The following is a 22,909-nucleotide window of genomic DNA, read 5'->3' on the forward strand; positions in this document are numbered from 1 at the left end:
CAACAAACTCATGTACAAAAACTAACCTTTTGCACAGAATATTACAGCATACATAGTAGCCTTGGGAAAACTTCGTATTAACAGTGGCAATACCAAGTTAGGTGTGAAAGTGATAAAAAACATGAACTGGGCAATATTTTCTTGTTACACGTCAATGTTCATACCGAAATCTCCAGTGTATTAGATATAAGCTTCTTGTCAAGAATGAATGCTGCCTCCTTAACACACATAATTTTATCTATATTTTATATGTAATTTTGTATGATTGCGATAAAATACATTTATGTTAATTTGAGTTTAAATATTCCAAGCCTAACCATTGAGATATACATAATATGGAGACGACACCGCCTACATCACTTATGTTCCGCTCAACATACGTCATATGGCGTATGTTGAGCGGAGAGTAACAAACACACACATCCATTTATAATTTTATTGGTTTAGTAGGATAGGATAGGATATCAATATCCCAAATCGCATTCAAAGTTGCTAAAATATTTATCTAGATTTAAAACCAATGTTAGTAAGTATGTTTATCTTTATAATTATATTTCACTGTCCATATGTTTATTACTGAACTCCTAAATGTCTGGATCAATAATAGAACTATTTGCTTGTTATCAAGGTTATTTGAGAATGGCGCTAGTCCTTCAATCTAATAGCAGTGAATCTGCTGGCGATGATGATTCAACTATTCAAGATGACGGCGGTCGGCGACACATATACACGATCGAGTACACGATGTTTTTACTTTTTAGTTGGTGAACCAACTCGAAACCATAATGAAAATTTATTTTAACTAATTGTCAAGAATGAATGCTGTATAAATGTAATTTTGTATGATTGCGATAAAATACATTTATGTTAATTTGAGTTTAAATATTCCAAGTCTAACCATTGAGATATACATATGGAGACGACACCGCCTACATCACTTATGTTCCGCTCAACATACGCCATATGGCGTAACTGCACGCTCATTTTTTATTTGTTTTAAAGTGAAACGCATCAAATATGCCTTCGTGTGTGTTATTGTATTGCACAAATAATACGGAAAAGTGCAAAGGAATAACTTTCATCGGTAAGTAGTACCTAACTAGATAATAATTATTAAAACTTAGTTAGAGTAAAAAATGGCGCACAGATTTTTTTCGTGGTGTCTCCTCCACACGTAGTAATATTATCTCAATGAGACTAACTTAGAAACTTAGATTACAAAATAAAGTACAGATGGAGCATGACAACCGCCCGTCGCCCTTGTCAAAGAAAATACGAAATCAAAAACAAATACGTTGCTGCACCAGTGCTATAGCGCATATTATAGTGTCATGCAATACGTCAAAAAGGGTTTGCAATTTTAGTAAAAAAATGCCGTCCTATGATAATAAAACGCTGTAAAATTTGTTCCCGAAAACAAAAAAAAAAAGATAAAACATCGTTTCACAGGTTTTCTGTAGATTATTTGGCTGATTTATTTCTTTTAATACGAATAATAATTTTACAGATATGAAGGAATACAAAACTTCAACGTATGTTGCCAGTATTTTGAAAATGAATTTGCCATTTTTATTGGTAAAACGGTAATATGGTTAAAAGATCTTCAGGGTAATGCTGTTGGATTTTTCGATCGTGAATGTGATTATTTGTATAGTGCACTAAAGGTTCATGATAATTATTAGATTATTTTAATAAGCATAATACATTATTTTGTTACTGTTATAAAGCTTAAAAACGTCATAGTCGTTTTCGCTGGCGATTTAATTTATGTGAACTCCATGATGGATATATGATGAAAATAAAATGTCCCGTATTCTCGACTAAAAACTACCGCTATTCGTATTCATATATTATGAAAAATAAAAAATAATATAATTATTATACTTAGTTAATATTGAAACTTTTTTTATGTAATTTATTTAATAAAAAATTGAATACAATTATTTTGTCCATATATAACTTCAGTAGGCAGGTACTTTATGTAATAAAAGAATTTAAATAAAAATTAAAACTTGACTACTCATTTATGTATATAGCCTACGTCACTACCGCCAATAACATAATAATTCAGATCATTGCAATGAAACCTCACAACTCAAAATCGGTCCAACGGTTTATACCTCAGGGCGTGTCGAAGAAATATTATACATACATACATAAACTCGAAAAACATAACCCTCTTTTTTCCGTAGTCGGGGAAAAATTTGGGAAATTTTTCAATATCTGGCAACATTACACGCACACAGAAGCACCGTGTACGTACAGTGCAGCGGCGGAATGACAGCACACATAACTTTATTGAAAATGACGATAAATTATTCGGTTTAGTTCGGCAACGCTCCATCTGTCTTTTATTTTGTAATCTAAGCTTAGAAAATACCTAGTTTCTTACAACTGGCAATACAGATTTAGGGTGTGATAAGTTTGACTGTTGTATTTATTTCATTGTTGTCATATTTCTTGAAGAAATCGCAATTCAAAGTTAAAACTTGAAAGTCCTAAATAAGAATTCACAAAACTTTTTTAATTAATAGTATCTTGCCTTCGCATTAACAATGACGAATAAGGCTGTAATATTTTTTATGCTGTCTGCTTTGCCTGCAGGTAACTAACTTTATTTTTTAACTGTTTCTAATAATTCATTTGCTGTTATTTTAAAAGTATCGTGAACCTAATATAATTTTTCAGCTTTGTCTGTGAGGTGTTACCAATGCGCATCTTCACAAAATCTATATGAAGATACATGTGGAGCTTATAAAAGATTTGATACAGATAGCCACATAGCAGTCGAATGCAATAGCGATGAATCTCATATGCCCGGCTCTTTCTGTATGAAGTTAACTCAACAGGGGCCTAAAGGATTTATTTGTAAGTTGATTCATTATTAATTTGTCGTCCTTTTGTATAATATCCTTTTGTGTTACAAATAATGTAATCTTACAAGCATGAATAGAAGCAGAACATTAATTGATGATTATTGTGATGTTAAAATGGTACCTACAATCCATGATCAAACTAACATTGAAAAACGATTTAGAAATCCAGTTGCTATTTGGCATTGACAGCATTTGTCCTTTCAAAGGAAATTAATGGAAAATCTTTCCTTATTGACTTTAATACGAAATAAATGATAATAACCAACCTGAAATCTGCGAAATATAATTTACCACCAGGAGATTTACTGGTTTTAAACTGTTAAAACAACATAAGCTAATAAAAGTAGATGTACATAGTGTGTTATATTAATATTTTTCGTATTACACAATTTCAGGGGACGGTAGATGGCGACAAGTGATTAGACGTTGTGCTTCCGTTGCTGAAACAGGTGTTACAGGTGTTTGTAATTGGGGAGTTTATGATAATGGAGTGTATTGGGAGGAATGCTATTGCTCAGCTGACGAGTGCAATGGATCTGTGACTATACAATCAAGTATAGCATTAATCTTGGGTGTAATGCTGACAACCTTATATATTGTTACATTATCATGATCATACTTCTTGATCATGCTAAATAATGGAGTAAGAATATCATCTGTCCGTCCAAATAGAATATCTGTTTTTAATGATGTTTTGTACTCAGTGTTAAGAGATAAATCTGTGATAAGTAATATAATTATATTACTTGCAAATGATTCCATCCATTTTTATGACATTCCGTCCAACTTTTATATTTATAAGAAATACAAGTATGTAAAAAAAACTGTAAATAAAAGACAGTTACATAGTTATTAAGTTTTCTGATGGATTTTGTTGAAAGCTATGCATTAACATAAGTTTTAAGTGATATATTAGAATACCACATTCTTTTTGTCTTCAATCCACTGTAATTTTTAAAGTTTCCTCAGGTTTTAAACATGTTTGTTTGAATTATTACTGTCACTGGATGGCAGAAATAATAATCCAAATTATCATTAAATTATAATACTAAATGTATTCTTAAAAGTTACTTTTTAGAACTGTATTTAAGTTTATACATATACATAATGACTCACTATGCTTGATTTCTATTAACATAGTGTTAATTTCACACAAGTAATGTACAATGCTCTTTTGTTAAAATATTTAGACTATGCGTCATACCAGTTACATTAATTAAGAGTTGATATTTTCTTAATAATTTGTTGTTGTTTACATATTCAATGAATGCAGAAATATTATTGAAATTTCATTAAATTTTTATAAAATTTTTATTGTTGTGTTTAATTTAAAACTAATTGAATATGGTACATACTTATGTAAAGAAGTTTATAATATTTGAAAACATATTTAAACTACATTCTATAAAAAAAATTTCGATGTTTGATTTGTATTACCTACATAATATTATATATTCAAAATAAGAAATTTAATATATTTTTAAACATCAGTTTTAGGAGCAAGATCACTAAACGCTTTTACTTTAGGCACAGAATAAACTGCATCTATGACTTGCAGGAAACTGGGATATTGTTTTTCGAGTTCTGGCAACTCTAACATCATTTTTAAATAATTGAATACTCCTGCGAACACGAAGTCAGCCCATGTAAGCTGAAACAAAAGACTACAGTTAAATTTTTCGTATTTGTATACTAATTGAGTAGGTAGGTAGACGAATTGTAATTTTAATACTAATTTTTTACAAAGATTTTATGTTAACTTAGCAATATCCAAGGCCTTTTCAGCAAATAGCCAACACCCTTAAAATTATGTTATATTCATAGTCAAGTTTCGGAAGTTTTTTTTAGAAAAGAGTCTCTATGTTTTTTTTTTCAGTTTTGCAATTTCGGATAATTAAAAGACTTATTTTTATATTATGCAATGATATGTAAGTAGGTACTTGTTTCTAGTTAACTCCAATGTGTAATTTTATTATATGCTGAGACCTGAGAGAGACAGACAGATAGGTTCGCGTCTTCTCATACGTATTTTAAGTGTTCTCTCACGTATTGCGATGAAACACATATTGATGTTTTCGTATTACGATGCGGATTTATTGAATATAATGTTTCATCGCGATGCGTATAATGCAATGCAGAAGAGCGGTTGTTTGAATGAGAAGGTCAAATTTTGAATTGTATCACTCACTAGGTACCTACACCTAATAATAATTAATCAATAATTCATTTCATTAATTTGACTCTTACCCTTCCCAATGCAATATGGCCGTTATTACGACTTATAATATCATTCAATTTCTTAAGCTTTGCCGGAGCTGTCTCTTCGAAAAATACTTTTTGTAGTTTCTTTTTAACTTCGGGATCCTCTTCGTAGTGTACTTGTGCAGCAGCTTAAATTTTATAAAAAGAAAATATAAAAATACGCGTCTTATTCTTAGTTAAAATCTTATACTTACTAAAAAAATAAATGATAAATAACCATCAAATAACTAAGTGTTGTTTGAAGAATAATTTGACAAAAATCTTCACATTGGTAGGTACCACTCGAGTGGAGACACGGATTCAGCTTATTGTCGTTAACCATTCTCTACGCGTAGGTACCATACGTACGGTACCTACCTACGTTCAATTTATTAACTATTATAGAAGGTAAGTAATCGTTAAAACACAAAGGAACTTACAGTATCGTAAATCGGTGAAGTAATCGACGTTTTGATCGATCTCAAGAGACTCTTCCAAGCTGTCGCCAGCTAGGCCGTACTTGTGGCCGAGATATCGGGATATCGCGTTGCTCTCAGCGTAAACTTTACCATCGATTTCCAGTGTGGGTAATTGGTTGAACGGTGTTGCTGAAAATTGAAAGTATTCATTTAGTTTGACCATGTAGATATCTAAGTAGATATCCATGTAGATGTGCCAAAATGCGTAACGAGGGGTGTGTTTGTAAAGAACCAATCATATCGCTTTCATTTAGTTTGAAGAATATTTGAAGCTTTTAGCGTTTGAAGCGATACTAGGTATTGGTTACAAACAAATTATTCGCTACACATTCTCGCAATATTCAAAACACATAAGTTTTGTAGGTACTAGGTGGTTTTAGTTAGGAACTTACTCAATTAAAGCCAACCAATTACCTACAAACTATGCAATTAATTTGTACTGTGTATTATTAGGTACAATATCAAATTATAAAATCGTTTGTTTTATAATCAAAAGGTATAAAAACTTAAATAGCCTAAGTACTCGCAATTCAATAATATCTTTTTAAAAATTAGATTAGAAAAATTGTTTAATATTTGTGATATTCATAATTAAAATCATACATAACTTACAAGACATTATATTTGGCCAATCCTCTTCAGTATAGCGGACGTCTTCAAAATCTTCCCCTCCGTACGCGAGTAGAGTGCGAATTGCTTCCCCAAGCCCTTTCACATTGAAGTAACGTAACACGATTTTTGGCATTTTTTACTGAAACGTAATAGTTAAGTATAAGTAGTTAAATACATTAGTAACATTTCTTGTTTCTCCCCGGTTTCAGAACACTCCCCTTAATATCTCACCGAGCATTGCAATCCTGGGTGTCCAAATATCGAGTGACGTTCAATTTCGAGGCCATCTAGAAGACAAAGCCAAACTAGCTTCTAAAAAATTGGGTGTGCTCAGCAGATCTAGGAAGTATTTCAAACCAGCTCATCTACTCCTTTTGTACAAGGCACAGGTTCGTCCACACCTGGAATACTGCTCCCATCTGTTTGCTGGCGCCCCAAAATACCAACTTCTCCCTCTAGACCGTATTGAACGTCGGGCAACTCGAATAATTGACAACCCTAAAATATCCGACAAGCTTGATCCGCTCTCGCTCAGAAGAGATTTAGCATCGCTCTGTGTTTTCTATAGAATTTATTATGGGGAGTGTTCTGAGGAACTCTTCGGTCTAATCCCACCCGCTCAATTCCACTACCGCACCTCCCGCCAGAAAAATAAGTTCCACCCTCACCACCTCGATTGCTGGCGGAGTTCCACAGTGCGTTTTACGCGAAACTTTCTCCCGCGAACTGTGAAGCTCTGGAACGACCTACCAACGGCGGTATTCCCGAGTTCTTACAACATGGAGACTTTCAAAAAGAGTGCCTTTAAGCACCTGAAAAACCGGCAGTAATTTAAATAAATTCCCGTGATATCCCTCTCTTTCCTTTTTGAGGACAGCAACACATCCTCTTCCCAGTGGATGCTTATGGGCGGCGCGTTTCGCTTAACATCAGGCGACGCGTCTGCTCGTTTGCTTTCCTATTGCATAAAAAAAAAAAAAAAACATAATTTTTGAATTTGATATTTTTGGCTTAATGGCATTCAAATGCTTTATACAAAAAACGATAGCGAGGCGGAACTCGAACCATCATTTCACGCCAATCCGGGGCGGACGCTTGACCAACTCAGCCACCCGTGACATAATATATAACATCATTTTTTGTAATTTTTTACTGAAAATTCATAAAGTATATTTCAAAAATAAAATTATAATAAACTAAATTAAATGTCTGGAAAGTAAATGGTAGGTAATGTTTACCTAAGTGATGATGTTTCTGTTACTTGTGGACCTATATCTAGGTACCAATTATGTGTTACTAGTTACTACACATAATTGGTAAAAATATAAAAAAAAAACCTTAAAATATAAAAAAAAAACCTGCTCAGTAAATAAAATAAATAATAATATATTTCAAAATAATTACTTACCTGTTGTTCACTCCGCTGTTACTAACTACCTACCATATAGGCCGTTTGTACACTAAAAATCTAATAATAAGATAAGGAATCAATATAAATTAAAGATAAGTAATATATCTTTCAGCTTATCATTTCTTCATTGTGATACGAAGAATAGTCAATTACTATAATTACTATTATAATTCACTGATTTGATATGTAAATAAGTACATACTAAGATATTATGCTTCTCTCGACAGGTACTATAGCTTACAAAATACACATAAGTAAGTATATCATACATTCAATAAAGTCAATTGTCTGTTATTGTTATATCTTTATGTAAAAAGGTAATTTTTTATACTTCAATACTCATTAATGAATTAGGTACGATAAATTATCTATTTCTATTACTTAGATAAGATAGGACCTGATTAATAGGTATCTCACATGATATTTTATTATTCAAGTATTTACGAACCTCTTTTGTATCTCTCTTTGTTAGTTGCTTATATTAATTTTTAAAGAAGATAGGTATTTAATCCAAGTCCATATTAATGTATCTATATACTATGAATGTGAAAATTTGTATGTCTATCGGTCTGTTACTGTCTGTCGGCTTTAAAATGATCTATAGATATAATCATTATAATATAGTATCTATACCTACCCGTTAAAAAGCATCCCACTACGGAAAGAAGTTACCTAGAAGTTAAAAGCTTTTTCCAGGGGAGAAACCGCAGAGCCTAATCAGTTAGGTCATAATACTTAGGTATATAATTTAAACAGAAAATCTTCCATTGGGTAGCGTTTAATGCATTTTGGAATTGTTTTTAAATATTTTCCTCGCATAACTTAGGTATGGCCCTAATAATGAATAGGTACCTATGTAGCAATAGGTAGATATATATATCTTAGGGGTATAGAATTTCTCATATGAGTAAACCACTATGTTTCCAGCATCATAAATACACGTAGGTATTTGAATTTTGACGTCATATCTATACTTAATAGTTTTTATAAATGCGAAAGCAACTCTGTCTGTCTGTCTGTTACTTAATAACGCCTTAACTACTAAACCAATTTGCATGAAATTTGGTATAGAGATATTTTGATACCCGAGAAAGGACATAGGCTACTATTTACGCCGGGAAATAGGATAGGTAGGTTTTATCCCGGAAATCCCACGTTAACGGGTACTATGCGGGTTTTTCTTTGAATGCGCGGGCGAAGCTGCGGGTGGAAAGCTAGTCTACAATAAAAGCAAACGTGCGAGAGGATTATTTTGCATTAGGATGATAAAAATTTGAAAAACCGCTTCAAAAATCGAACCAGCCAAGCCAGGATTTTCTATCATCGAGACTTCAAATATTAGATAGGTAACTAAACTACCTACGTAAAGTTTACAAAATATAAGTATTATTCTTCAATCCAGGCTCCAGCATTCCACAAAGTAGGTACTTAAAGCACACATGGCTGGGAAAACTCTACTATTAATCTATACTAATATTTTAACTGAAGAGTTTGTTTGTTTGTTTGAACGCGCTAATCTCAGGAAACGTCCGATTCGGTCCGTTTTGAAAAATTATTCTGGTGTTGGATAGCCCATATATCGAGGAAGGCTATTATTAGGCTATATTATATCATGCAAAGACCAACAGGAGTGGAGCCCCGCGGGTGATACCGCGGAGTGCAGCTAGTAATTTATATTTTAGGTAAATTGATAAAAGGGAGAGTAAAATATAGTTTCCGAATTGAGAATTTAACGTTAAAAACGACTCCAACCATACTTAAACCACATAAATGCTGCATAAATATTTTCTTGTATGTAGGTGGTAACTGGTAGGTATCATAAGTTTTCTCAAACCTTAAATCAATTCTCATTCTCAATTCAGAAAACGGTCTTTGAACTTCTATCCGATTAAAATTGGTTAATTATTGATTTATTCAAGCTACTCCCACAAAGCCGACATTAATAGGTAATTATATACAATCAAGTCAAAACGCGGATTTTGGTTGAACGTGGACATTATTTATCATAATCCTTGTTTTTTTTCATCCCGGTTTTGCGGCAAACGCAAAATTTCCATACTGTTGAACCTATTGTTGAATTTAAATGTGATAAAATGTATAATTGAACAATGTGCATTGGGCAAAATTACATTAAAAAAATAGCATATGCCTAACTTATGCCTCTACATATTTCAAAAGGTAAAATAATAGGTACATACCTTCATAATATTAGGTAGGTATGTTAAAAATTTCGATTTTATAATATCTAAAAATTTCAATTTTATGATTTCCAGCTGAAATGAGACAATTTCAAATTTTTCCGGGATACCGGATATTTGAAAAATACTTAAGGGGGGTTAGGCGGTCAGCAAAAATTCAGCTATTCGGGCCTGAGGTAAGCGGTGAGGGGGTCCGCGTTTAGTATGGAATCAACGTGCTCGAAACTAAAAATCGTAAGCGCCATTCACATTTTTATCAAAAAGTGAATGAAAATATTTAGTATTTTCAAAATCTAAAACAGTCACGAAATCGACAAGGTAAATACCTATGTATTTGTGATTTTATATGAATTATTATCGTAAAATACGGTTGTAATGAGCATTTATATGATATTTTAGAGATAACTTCAGGATTTTTTTTTATCGAGCAAAATTTTTCCAATCGTGTTTTGGTAACAGTCATCCCATCACACATACGTTCTGTAATACATATTAGAAATTCCAGTGCGAAAAAGCTTCAATATTTTCAATTATAGCTCATAGAAAACAGTCCATTTTGCCGTGTTCACCTACTAAGGGCCCTTAATAGGTATCATGTGTAGGTATGCAAAACTATTTGATTACCTACCTACATTCCCAACGTGAAAGCTTTTAGCGACCGAGAACCGAATAGTAATGATTCTGTAAGGGGCCCTGCATTTATTAATATTGAGAGCATTTTAAATTGTGTCGTATGTGCTGATTAAATGTATAAGAATTATATAATATATTTACCAGGTGGTAGGTACCTACTGTCTTAAAAAGTATCGATTCTCTAGTAGCACAGAATAGTTAATAGAAGTAGCTAGTTATAGTTACTTACTTAGTAAGTTTCTATTAAGGTACATATAGGAAAGTCGTGTTTACAAGTTTCTGTACTCAATATATTCAGTGAAGGTATCTACATACTTACTTGAAATTTGCAAAAAACCTCTAATCATCACTGTAACAGATATTATTTTCACAACTTTTACCTCCTTAAAGGCCGATCAGGAAATCTCCAAGGGGTAAATAACATTTAGTACATCATTTAGAATATAAATAAACTCGGAAATTAACCACTGAAATACCGCAACAACGGTAATTAGTAGCAACCAATAATTTATCGTGAAATAACTTTGAAATTGACGTACCTACTTAAATTCGGCCATATTTTAGCACCGCTTATAATATTCATGAACCCGCGCGCTCGCTTAGAATAAACCACTTTTTAAATGCTCCAAAAATTGTTCGTTTTTGCTATCATAATAAAATTTCAAACATAAACATTTTAGACGAAAACTCTTAGTGCATCATAATTATGTACATAGGTTTTTAAAATAAACAATAACAATTTACTTTCACAATCTGTATAATACATAGGTACCTACTTAATATTTGAAAATTACATCGGATAACGGATTCATATTTTAAGGTAAGTACCTACGTAACTGCCCTACAGGTATGTTTTCTTATCTTCAATTCTATTTTTTGTTTATATTTCTTTTCTCAGTATCTTTCTAAGATCTCTATTATAATGAAAATCATTTAATGTTTATATAATTAATTAGTATAATGTAAGTACCTAAGTACGTGTGTACAAAACAATAGATAAAATTAACCGAAATATTTTAATTATGCTTCATTCATGGCCGGTTGGCTTGGTTGGTAGTGGCCCTGTCTTCCAAGTCACTGGTCGTGGGTTCGATTCCCACCCGGGGCAAATATTTGTGTGATGAACGTAGATGTTTGCTCTGTGTCTGGGTGTTAATTATCTATATAAGTATTTATTTAAAATTATATATGTATGTTTATCAGCCATCTGGTTTCCATAACACAAGCGAAAGCTTAGTATGGGATCGGATCGTGCCGTGTGTGAAAATAGTGCCGAAATATTTATTTATTTATTTATTATTTATTTATTCATTTGAGGAAAACAGTAAGTAACCTAAATTCACTGTTGCTACCTATAACTATTATTGGTCCTATATTACCTACCTGAAATAATTGAAAATTGAAAAATCTATGTCTACATTAGCACAGCCAGGCTTCAAATTAAGGAAATGAACAAATAAGATAAATATTCCAGTATGTAAGGTATCTATATTTACATTATTAATAAAATAATATTATCTTTAAATATAAAACCTGAAAATATAAAAAGCAACTCTACATTTTAACTACACTGTTATATTACATGTACACCTACACTATAACTAAGCGAAACCAAATTTAATGTCAAAATAAATGTAAACGACATCCCAATTCTTAAAAATAAATCTTGGAAAAGAATTATCGCTAAACCATTGAGCTTTTCCCAATGATACCTCGGAGGGAGTCGTGGAAAATCGGCATTGCTCGTAGTATCACTGCGCAGCGTCTAGCTGTCCTATTTTATCCCGATGTTCCTTATGGATGTAGGATAGAGAGGGAAGATCGATCTACGTTTCTATTTATGGCACTTCTGAACCGACTCCTGGCGAGGCTTTCCTGTAGGCTACAGCTACAGCCCGCTCTCAGTGGCCTGAAGGATTGAACGTGAAACGTATGCGTTTTGTTGTAAAAAAAAAAAACGGTATTTGATTAATGTATTTTTTTATTATAAATCCCAGCACCTTAGACATTAGTGACTTACAGTGCGTGTATGTATTTTTAATAAAGTGAAGTGTTAATTTTTCACACAGAACAAAGTTTGACAATCGGACGTGGATCACAAAAGCGTGATAATTCGATAGCGGTGAGTTTTAATTAAAGACTTTACATGTGAAAATACACATATTTTAATTTACGGGCTAAAATGTTTAACGGCAATAAAGGGTATCTATTATATTCGGTACTTACCTGAGGACATGTTTAGAGCTTTTGATATCGAGGATTCTGAAATTTATAAATAATATTTTATTCGTTAGGTATATTAAGAGTATTAAATAAATTAAACAAGGTTGTCTCTACATAAAACAACATTTATTTGAAATACAGAGCTACTTTTACGTAAGTCAATTCCCAGGAACAAATAGATTGTTTAAGAGCCTAATTACTTACTGTAAACTTTAAAGTTTTGATATTAAATATTAACATTAGATTAAACTAATTCAAAGATAGATATTATTATATCTAAATATTTATTAACAGCCTTGTTACTTCATTTAGTAAAGTATTTCTTCTTACTTCGTCAAAGGTTTTTATATAAGTCCAGTAGGTATATGACGCATAAAAAATTACAGCTAGATTATTGCTACTTAAATCAAATATTTTAAATAACAGTATAAGAAAATTAGACTTTGACAAACAAGCATAGGATGGATCAACACTTTACATAACGTTCAGTTTTCTTGAATCTACTAAATCTCGAAGGAAGGAATACTGAAAAGCGATTGGTGGGATTTATTTTTATCGAAATAATTTAAAAATTGTAGTGTGTGATTTTATTAAATATTGATTTATATCGTTCACTTATTCATTCTTAAATATTGTATGTACCTATTATATTGCTTTTGTTATGCATAAGTGTACCTACTGGGCTACTGTAGTAAATTAACATTTTTAATGGTAAACGAAAGAAATAGTTCTCTACACTGACCATCTGTTGATTGTAGATCCTCTTAATTCTTACATTTCTTTTACCTTCTTCAGATAGTGGACACTAGTTGCTAAATCAATATCGCAAGGAACAACGTGACTTCTAAAATTACAAGAAACATTTAATAAAACGTCCCTATTCAGAATTACTGAAACAAAACGCCCATTTACGACTGGCATTTATCGTAACAATATGAATTCTCGTATCTTGATAATCAAAATGGTGTGAATAACGTTGCGTGCCCATAAAGTTCATGTTATTAATTAACATTGTGCGGACTTCATACATTCTTATGAGTTGTTTGGATCATGTCGGCTTGTAGTTAATAGTTAGTTGACCTGATTATATCATGTTAGGCTTGAGAAAGAAATACTATTTAACTGTGTAAACATAGATATCAGAATTTGGATTTTGTTGGAGTTTCATTGGTTTATCTTAAAACGAATACCTACTTTAAGTAATGTATAATGAGACAAATTTTGTGTGGTCATTCAATTAAATAATCTTACAGCAAAAATACCAAAATAGAGCAATAGCTTTATCATCCAAATTTAACCCCAGGACAGTAAAGTGTAATAGATATCTAAGCTTAAGCCCACATAAAATGCGCTAGCCTAGAAACTCATTTTTGGGCTAATTATGTAAAAATTGTCACCTCACTTATCCTATACCGAGTGCCCTCAACAAGAGGACCGTTATGAATCGTGATGTCATTTAATACGGCCCTTTGTTACAAATTACTTACAAGGACAGTCTCATAGAGTAATTAAACTACTGTTTTGGTACATTTTTCGGGACCTACATAATATTATATACATGATAGGTACAGTTTTTACACAGTCGTAAGAGACGCTATGGACAGAGACCGGTGGAGGCAAAAAAATCATCTAATTAAATAAGAATTTATAGTATTTCTTCACAATACATAATATAAGAGCAAGGATGATTATTATTTTTTGGGTTCATATTGCTCCATCTTTATTAAACTAAATTTAATTACCAAAATATAAAATATTGCAAAAATTAGTAGTAGGTATGTTAATAAAATAATGGTGTAGGCGAAAACCAAAACACAAATAAATAAAAAGCACTGGCGGGAATACAAGTCTATTAGCCTATTAGTCCTAGGCTATTAGTCCTCCGAAGCATTGATTGTTATTAATGAGTCAAGGACAAATTAATCTATGGCTAACGAATTATTATTCATCTATGTACTATCTACTTACCTAATGTTTAAGAATGAAATAAACCTAAAGATAAACCGCAAACACACATAAAACAAGGAAAATAGCAACAGTTATTTGAATTTGTAAGTAACATTAGCTATTATTTGAAGTTAGAAGTAATAAATACGTTGGTAGGTATAAATACGTATCTCCTGTAATATAGATATAAATCCTTCGTACAGTACTTCCATAAAGTACCTTACATGGGAAATTGAAATTAAACGCTCGAGGTTGTCTTAGAAACAAAGATGAAATCATCCATTACTTTATATTATCCTTATTATTTATCACCATGTGTATACTTAAGAATTTCTATTAGCGTATAATGGTTATTACAAGTGGGCTATTATTTATATAATTAATTATAAAGTCTTCTCTGAGGCTCATAAATTTTAATTCAACTCATGAAACAAAAAATATTGTAGGTAATTGTAATGTTTCCGGCATAGCTTCAAAGTCCATCTCATAAGCATTTTAATCTATTAAATAAACATTATAAAGAATTAACAACGGCAGTTGTAATAAACGGAAACGGACAAATGTTTTAATTTAATTAAATTCGCTTCATAGCCAATTCCTGTAGAATTAAATTAAGGAAAAATGACAATTTATACGATGTTCTTTTATCGCGTAGAGTAGCTACTTGTCTGTAATTGCTTCGTAATTTCGAAACAATTTAGCTTCTTTGTCATCCGAACAAAAGGTAACTGCGTTTTCATACGTTTTCAATGGAGCTGTATAATGTATGAAGATTATCATCGTGTTTGAAATGGATTTTTATTTAACTGCTTTTTATTAGGGTAAGAATATAATTTAGAGCATGATGGATACAAACTCTACCTTTACTATTTTCAACGATTAATGTTAGGGTCCTCAATTTTTCTCTTTATGTATCTAAAATGACCTTTTGTATTGCTGAACTAAACTGTATAGTTGTTATCAAAATATCGTTTTCAACATTTTGAAGTCATAGTTTTGAATAAAAACTGACGAACTGACGCATAGCTTAATCCTTCGGACTAAAAAGCACAATATACCGAGGTTCCATAAATAATATGTATTTGTAAAAAGGAATGAATGATTTTCGGAAATATAACCCCTAAGTTTATGGAAAGGGCGGCAGAAGTTTGTATGTTATAAAAGTTTCTTATGTTTACATACCCAAGGCGCAACGAAGGGACAACTGTTATAGAAAGGTGGTGTATAAGGGTCACTGGATTTTATATTATGTAATAATGTCTACAACTCGAAAATGTTTTCCTTTGATAGTTTGAAAGAAAAACGATTAATAAAAGTAATAAATGCGTAAGTGTGCGAAAGTAAACAAAGGATAAATTCACATGTCTGTGTATTTTTCATGACAAGAATTTTGTCATGAAATTAATGAAATAAATATTTCTACAATATTTTCTTCTAGAATATTCTACTCATAATAGATAATTATATATCATTACAATCTTTCATGAAATCGTTGCACTTTTAACTTTCTACCATCATATAAGTAACAATTTGTGATTATTTTTAAAAGTTGCTCTACATTTTCATTTCATTTATACCTTGTTATCCCTTACCATAATGAAGTGAAGATTTTCCATCATGAATTTTTATGCACCATGGACAATATTTCTATCCTTGAAAAGAGACTTAGAAAGGTCTGTGGTCAAGGTTTAACATTGACCTAGCGGGAGCAAATAAATCACGTCATATAGTTGTGTACTCGTATCACAATAAACCTTTAATGTTTGTAATTATAAACTCTAACTCAAATACATTAAATATCTTACGATATTGTGGTAATTGAATTAATAATATTAGACGTACCTAAGTTACTAGAAAACACGTTTATCATTCAATAGCTTTTTTATACATAGTAGTACCTAACTAAGTATTTATTTATTTATAAAAAAATAGAATGAATTTCAATCTTAGGTTTTTTAAAACCTATATTTTAAGTAAAATGACACCATTATAATGTAAAAGTTAAAACACGTGACCTTTACCTGAAAATCGAGTTTATAAACACATTAATCCACCGGCTATTTTTATACAAGGACCCCTATTACAGTATTAAAGCTCGCCTGCATGAACAATGTTTTATAAACGGACTGAGAATCAACTCAGCCGACAACCGAATAATAACGGCTCAACGAACATTAAAGTTGCGTCTAAAATAAAGCCCACAGAGACGAAAATGCCTGTGATCCTGAAATGTATACGCAAGTAAACCAAATACATATATACATATAAGATGATGTGCTTTTGGGCAATGAAGCTGGCCTTTCCTTAAAAAGCAAATCTATACTAATATTATAAAGCTGAAGAGTTTATTTGAACGCGCTAATCTCAGGAACTACTGGTCCGATTTGAAATTCTTTCGGTGTTTGATAGTCCATTTATCCAGGAAGGCTATATAATTATCATCACGCTAAGACCAACAGAATATAAAATTACGTACTTTTGGGCAATGAAGTGTATTATCCTCCGCCTGTTTTATCTTACGCGGAAGTGGGATAAAAAGTGTCCTATACTAATCCGGATTATAAGCTACTAAGGGATTATTGTGACTTGTTACTCATAGTCTAAGTGTAATTTTGTGTGTTATCAGTAAGTACTCCGTACTTCTTTATAATAATTTTAAAGTTATTTACTATGCTGTAGTGTCTCTGTCTGTTTTACTGTAAAAGGCTTTTGATGTTGTTTTCAGCAGTGCATTTTAAGTCCAGTATAATGTTAAGTATCTTAATTACGTACATTGCTAACAAAAACCCATTTATATGTAATAATAATACCGCTCATTAGTAAGGAAATTATATTCGGATGAGAAGATTTTGTATGCAAAGCAAAATAGATTTTCACTTTATTGTGAAAAGATTCTATCGCCCTACGAGTCAAAGACGATGCGGGTCAGATGTACCCAAATAGAAAATGAATAAGTTAACTTTCATCTTGATTAGTATGTCTTCAAAGAAAACCCGGAACCCATATATTATTCTAAGTTTTCTTATTCAAAAATGTATATTAGACTAGCTTTCTGTCCATGGTTCGCTCATGGACATACAGTTATTCCTCCATAAAGCTCTATCTGTATATGAAAGGGCTTGGCTTGTGGTTTATTTAGATAGGTACCTATAATAAATCGAGCGTTTTAATGTGGTTTTTTGCACATAAAATTAAAAAATAATAACAATTCTTTTAAATAGTTAGATAGGCACTACTTTTGTGCTATTTCGTAAATTTGAAGCTTTTATTTTTAAGGATTAGTAATGGTAAAATAGTAAGTAAGTACGATTTACATGATTAGTATCTATAGATATAAGCTTCTTGGTATCTAATCATCATTGTCATATATAATCATTGATTACAATTTTACCTTCACTTTACTGTCAAATTTCCAAGTTTCAATGTGAAAATAACAAAGCTACGTGCGGCGTGCCCTAAAGTTTCTATTCTTTACGAGACCTTCATCAAACCCTTCGAGTTTTGGAGCGTTTCCCCTTTACTTTGGTACTATCTTCGAATTAAACAATAAAAAGGTCGCAGTTTATTTAAACGAAGGAAAGTACATATAATGTTTTTGTGTTCAAACTCACTTCAAAGTACATGGTTGCACTGTGCACAAATGAATTAAGTACCTACTATTAATCGATAAATATATTAATCAATTTTTGAAAGTAGATATATTAGTTTGCAATATTAGTTAAACAACAGATATAATACTATCCTAGTAGTATTTTATTATTTTATACGCCAACACAATCAAAAGATACAGCGTTTATGCTGAAAATTTTCGCAAATTTCGACATTCGCAACCTACAGGCTATATTTCCCGTGAACACAGTTTTGAAATTTGGTAAAAAGTGAGCACAAACAAATGAAAAATATTTAATGCATAAAATAAATAAAAGAAAATAGTGATTCTTTCAATTTGAATATACATACAATAAGATTTTTCTCTTATGTCCTCCTCATTATCTCTATTCATATCTGAGAAATAAAAACAATTAAAATTCTTTCAGAGAAACACATGCAATGAGAATCGACAATGTGAAGTGAAAACGAGTAGGTAGGTACCTATTGCGAAATCTATTTAGATATTTAAAATATAATAAATTAGTATCTACGTTTCCAAAATAATAGGTTTATAGTCAGCCTGTTTAAGTACCTAAGTACAATCAATTTTGCCTACCGGCCTTTCTGTTAAAAAATTGTTTGTACCAAATTATCCGTTAACAAGCCGAGAGTAATAAATACATATGCAACCTATGAAACCTGTGAAAATGCAAAGTCTTACATTTCAAATACTGGTATGTAATATAATTCAAACTTTTTCTCCGCTCACTGTAGGTACCTACATTGTATTCTTTGCTTCATGCAATCAAGTCGCAATTTAACTTGTGAAATAAAAAGAAAATGAGTTCGAAGCCATATTGCCGGTTGATAAGTTTCCACTCTTTTAATTTAAATAGCGCTGTAAAAGGCAGGACTTCACCAAATTAATTCAATTTAATTTAAATGTAGTGGCTTATATAGTTATAGGTAAAGTTCATGGTTGAACTTCTGTTTCGCAGTTTAGAAAACGCATGAACGGGAAACTGAAGTTTTAAACGTATGTTTTAAACGTGTGTATAAAGTTTATACTATAAACTACGGTTTAAGCCACGGTAGAGTCCAAAATATTACTGAGTTTGGCATGACATAGAAGATTGATCGCCCATAAATAAATCGATGAGTGGAAAGTGTGAAATGCATCCATAGCCCATAGTGTATTTTATCTTTATTTTTGTAATTCAGTAATGAGATTAATTTAATTTAATTTATAATAGTATGGTGATATCATGAAAAAGCAACTGGAACTTTCGAGTTTTTTTGATCATATCGATGAACCTTTCAAACAAATAATACTTACTTTCTTTGCTCTATTTTATCAAATCATCTCAAAAAAAAAAACTGTACAAATATTAAGCGTTTCATACTCAATGTGAAATTCTATTCCACTTATAAAATAAGTTTTTATATATTTTGTATTCGTACAATTTAATAACAGGCAAGCAAAGTAATATGCATGAGCTAGTTTATAAAGTCCTTGGGAACATTGCATATAAAGCAAACATATCACGCAGAAAAGCATCGCAAACAGTAATTTTGAACTTTGAAATTGTTCATAACTCGAAATGAACAGTGGAATGGAATCTGTGGTTACTATAGGTCTATATATTTACTAGCTGTCCCCGCAAATGTGTTCTGCCTTACTCTTATCACTTAGAGGTATGAAAAATAGATTTTGGCCGATTCTCAGATCTACCCAATAGGAACACAAAATTTCATCAGAATCGGTCCAGTCGTTTCGGAGGAGTATGGTAACGAAAATTGACACGAGAATTTTATATTTGTAGAGTAGAGATAGAGAAGGTTTAATACTAGGTTTAATTTACCCGCGAATTAATCCCCGTGGATGAATATTTCAAATAGTCGGCTGGCTTTAAAATATTTTCAGTACAATGGATGTATCCTGTATCATGATTCATGACGTTATTGTCTTTTTTATTAACGTTTTATACTTACGTAGGTAGATGTCTGCGACATATTTTAAATGTCATTTATTGCCTCATTTTTATCCAGAAATTACTTAATAAACGCATTTTATTCGATGAATAAGTTTTAACCAAGGATTGAAAAATCAGCCCTTATTTGGTAGCGATAATAATATTTTAACTAAGACCTTTAAATGTACATAATTATGTAGAGCTCGTGGGTGAGTATTATAAGTAATACCTATATTGTTCATTTTCTGTGTGATCCTGAAAAAATAAAATATGAGGCGTGCAAAAATGAATAAAGAATTAAGAAAGTTAATTTAGAGAACTCTAATATATTTTATACTGTATCAGAAATTCCAGAAACTGGAAATTGGAATGCAATTAAAACTGAATATTGTGTTTTAATCATTTAAAAACAGATACTAATAAACATAAAAAAATAATAACAAACCTAAATATTACACAAAATACAATTACACCTCATTTCCTAATTATAAAAATGCGTATGATGTAATATTAAATGCCAATTATTGTTCAAGTAATTATTAAACTATGCGACTGATGTTACAAGGAACTACGATGTACTTTGTGTTTCCTTTTATTCCAAGGAGTTCCGATTTCACGTAGTTATTTATAATAGGAGTCCTTGTGCATCTCCGCTTGCTTGCACTGGGTGAAATTATTGTTAACTACACAAGAATAAATATCTTGACTCACTTCACTTAAGGTCCTATGTGGGGCAGAGGGCGTCCACAGTGCGCCGTCATGGCCATTGCGTTCGGTCTTGGGTTACGCTCTTCAGCTCCGGCCACGTCAATAAATATCTTAATACCTATAAAAAATATATCCTCATAGACACCTATAAAACTGATTGATTAATTAAGTAGGTGAATTACGAAACTCATAATTTGATCAATAACAAGATTTGATTGATATATCTTTAAAAATATATGATATGTATATGATATTTTCTATGGATACAACGGGAGACTCTACTAATATTCTCTTTTATGTCTTAAAAACAAACTACGTTCAACACATGATGTGCTATAATAAATCATTATTCAGAAATCCTTTAACTTCACAACTCGAACTCGTGCTCTAGAATTATTTCTTGTGACCAGCAAATTTACGTCTCAGTTATGGTTGAGATTATTATTATGTAAAACAGATCCAGAAGCCCTGAATGTGCCTCTTAACTAATTATTATTATAGAAATTTGTTTCACAAGGCCGAAGTTATTAAGTTTAAAGTTTGTTTGCAATTTTGATCGTTAAACAAAAGCAAACTTCAAATCCACGATGGAGTTTCTAAGTTATTTATATGCCCTATTATGAATTTGTTTTAAAATGACTTTCGAATTCAGAATATTAAGGCCAACAGAGACTGAACTAATAACTGATAACAAAATAATTTAACAAACTTAGATAGAGACTGTATACAATATTCCTTCACACCACTCTTGTCCTTGCTAGTTCCTCGTGTCCCGGATTTAATTTATCTGTTTAAAATATAAATCATTTCTAGTGAATTGGAATTGCTACAATCTAGATTCTAGATTGTAATTAATTATTTTTAAGTCTAATTAAAATTAAAATCGAATGCACCTGCAATAAGAACAACTTTTACTTAAAATGTTCGATAATATTTGACGACAATATCGACTTTAATAATTGTTGTGGCCGATTTAACCAATGATTCAGACACTAGAAGGGTTATAAATAAAGTGATAAAGCATTATGGAAAACTAAATACTTATACGCTTACGCGCGTAAATAACGCTGGCACAGTATCGTTTGCGAGTATTCTCTCAGAAAATGCCATGAGCGTGTTTGATCAAACCATGGCTATTAATTTGCGCGCATCTGTATTTCTTACACATTTATCACTTCCCCACCTCATTTAAAGTCGAGGAAACGTGGTAAATATATCTAGTATAGGGGCATACCAGACATTGTTTCCATTTAATTTCACATACTGCGCATCAAAAGCAGCCCTGGACCATTTCATGCGAAGCATTGCTATGGAATTAGGCGGAAAAGGTGTTCGTGTCAATAATGTTAACCCTGGCCCTGTTAAAACGGAATACTTTGAGAATAGTTTTCAAAATGAAAAAGAAAGGACTTCAACATACGAAATGCTCACAAAAGCTGCGGCTTTAGGTAAAATATCAGAAACGAGTGAGATAGCGGATTTGGTTCTGTATTTAGCTAGCGACAAAGCAAGAAGTATAACGGGTTCCTCTTTTGTGATTGATAATGGTGTGATGCTGAATGGCGTCATTTCAAAGGAGATTAACACTACCATTTAATAACGAACAGTTCGTATCTATAACGAACAGCTCATTTTGTGTGTTTTATTATCTATATAAGGTATTCTAAGTACCTATATTTACGAAAAGTGGGTGTGAAAAATACCTGAAGCATGAGTTTGTAATAAAATAACAAGGTTTATATGGTGATTAAAGTGATGTGCTATTTTAATGCATGAACAGGAGTGATTAACTGGAGAGTTAGCACTATAATTTATTGGCTAATTGAGAATTAATAACAGTCGGAAAGCCAACAGCAGTTGTTTCTATTAATCATTACGAGCTTGTCAAATGCAGTCTATTGCGCACATTGGCTGCAATTGATTTCTAGTTAAGAATATATAGGACGTGAACTATTAGGCAAAAATCTATGTATATGCTTTAAAAATAATAATCGAATAACAATATCTCACTATGTAA

At 31.6% G+C, this 22,909-nt stretch overlaps 3 protein-coding genes and 1 pseudogene across 5 annotated transcripts in view; 3 read left to right on the top strand and 1 right to left on the bottom strand.

Annotated features, from left to right (window-relative positions):
• The first annotated feature begins 2,416 nt into the window (after window positions 1-2,416).
• On the top strand, window positions 2,417-4,190 carry LOC123697870. Its single transcript, XM_045644431.1, has 3 exons — window positions 2,417-2,604; window positions 2,689-2,868; window positions 3,272-4,190. The coding sequence occupies exons 1-3, from the start codon at window positions 2,556-2,558 to the stop codon at window positions 3,487-3,489; spliced, it is 447 nt and encodes a 148-aa protein (XP_045500387.1). The 5' UTR covers window positions 2,417-2,555; the 3' UTR covers window positions 3,490-4,190.
• On the bottom strand, window positions 4,169-7,705 carry LOC123697869 (glutathione S-transferase 2-like). Of its 3 annotated transcripts, none has more exons than XM_045644428.1 (5): window positions 7,617-7,705; window positions 6,209-6,347; window positions 5,558-5,725; window positions 5,124-5,266; window positions 4,169-4,527 (listed from the first exon to the last, which is right to left on the bottom strand). In XM_045644428.1, the coding sequence occupies exons 2-5, from the start codon at window positions 6,339-6,341 to the stop codon at window positions 4,357-4,359; spliced, it is 615 nt and encodes a 204-aa protein (XP_045500384.1). In that variant the 5' UTR covers window positions 6,342-6,347; window positions 7,617-7,705; the 3' UTR covers window positions 4,169-4,356. The 3 variants fall into 3 exon arrangements, with proteins under 3 accessions (XP_045500384.1, XP_045500386.1, XP_045500385.1); XM_045644430.1 differs by lacking the exon at window positions 7,617-7,705 and adding an exon at window positions 7,274-7,344; XM_045644429.1 differs by lacking the exon at window positions 7,617-7,705 and adding an exon at window positions 7,195-7,285 and having other exon boundaries at window positions 6,209-6,394.
• Window positions 7,706-12,331: 4,626 nt separating this feature from the next.
• Window positions 12,332-22,909, top strand: part of LOC123697868 (probable G-protein coupled receptor CG31760) — a 40,078-nt gene continuing 29,500 nt past the window's right edge. Inside the window, exon 1 of the mRNA XM_045644427.1 lies at window positions 12,332-12,572. The gene's annotated coding sequence lies outside the window, so the exon portion shown is untranslated. The remainder of the gene's footprint in view (window positions 12,573-22,909) is intronic.
• LOC123698204 lies at window positions 21,851-22,879 on the top strand (annotated as a pseudogene).

Source organism: Colias croceus, chromosome 15 (assembly GCF_905220415.1).
Source record: "Colias croceus chromosome 15, ilColCroc2.1".
Taxonomy (NCBI): Eukaryota; Metazoa; Arthropoda; class Insecta; order Lepidoptera; family Pieridae; genus Colias; species Colias croceus.

Excerpts from the sequence above, each read along its gene's own strand:
- LOC123697870 (XM_045644431.1), top strand. The coding sequence starts at position 2,556 with ATGACGAATAAGGCTGTAATATTTTTTATGCTGTCTGCTTTGCCTGCA. Across the intron at positions 2,605-2,688 it reads GCTGTCTGCTTTGCCTGCAG|CTTTGTCTGTGAGGTGTTAC; the intron begins GTAACTAACTTT and ends ATAATTTTTCAG. Across the intron at positions 2,869-3,271 it reads GGGGCCTAAAGGATTTATTT|GGGACGGTAGATGGCGACAA; the intron begins GTAAGTTGATTC and ends ACACAATTTCAG.
- LOC123697869 (XM_045644428.1), bottom strand. The coding sequence starts at position 6,341 with ATGCCAAAAATCGTGTTACGTTACTTCAATGTGAAAGGGCTTGGGGAA. Across the intron at positions 5,726-6,208 it reads TTGGCCAAATATAATGTCTT|CAACACCGTTCAACCAATTA; the intron begins GTAAGTTATGTA and ends TTCAATTTTCAG. Across the intron at positions 4,528-5,123 it reads GCCATATTGCATTGGGAAGG|CTTACATGGGCTGACTTCGT; the intron begins GTAAGAGTCAAA and ends CTTTTGTTTCAG.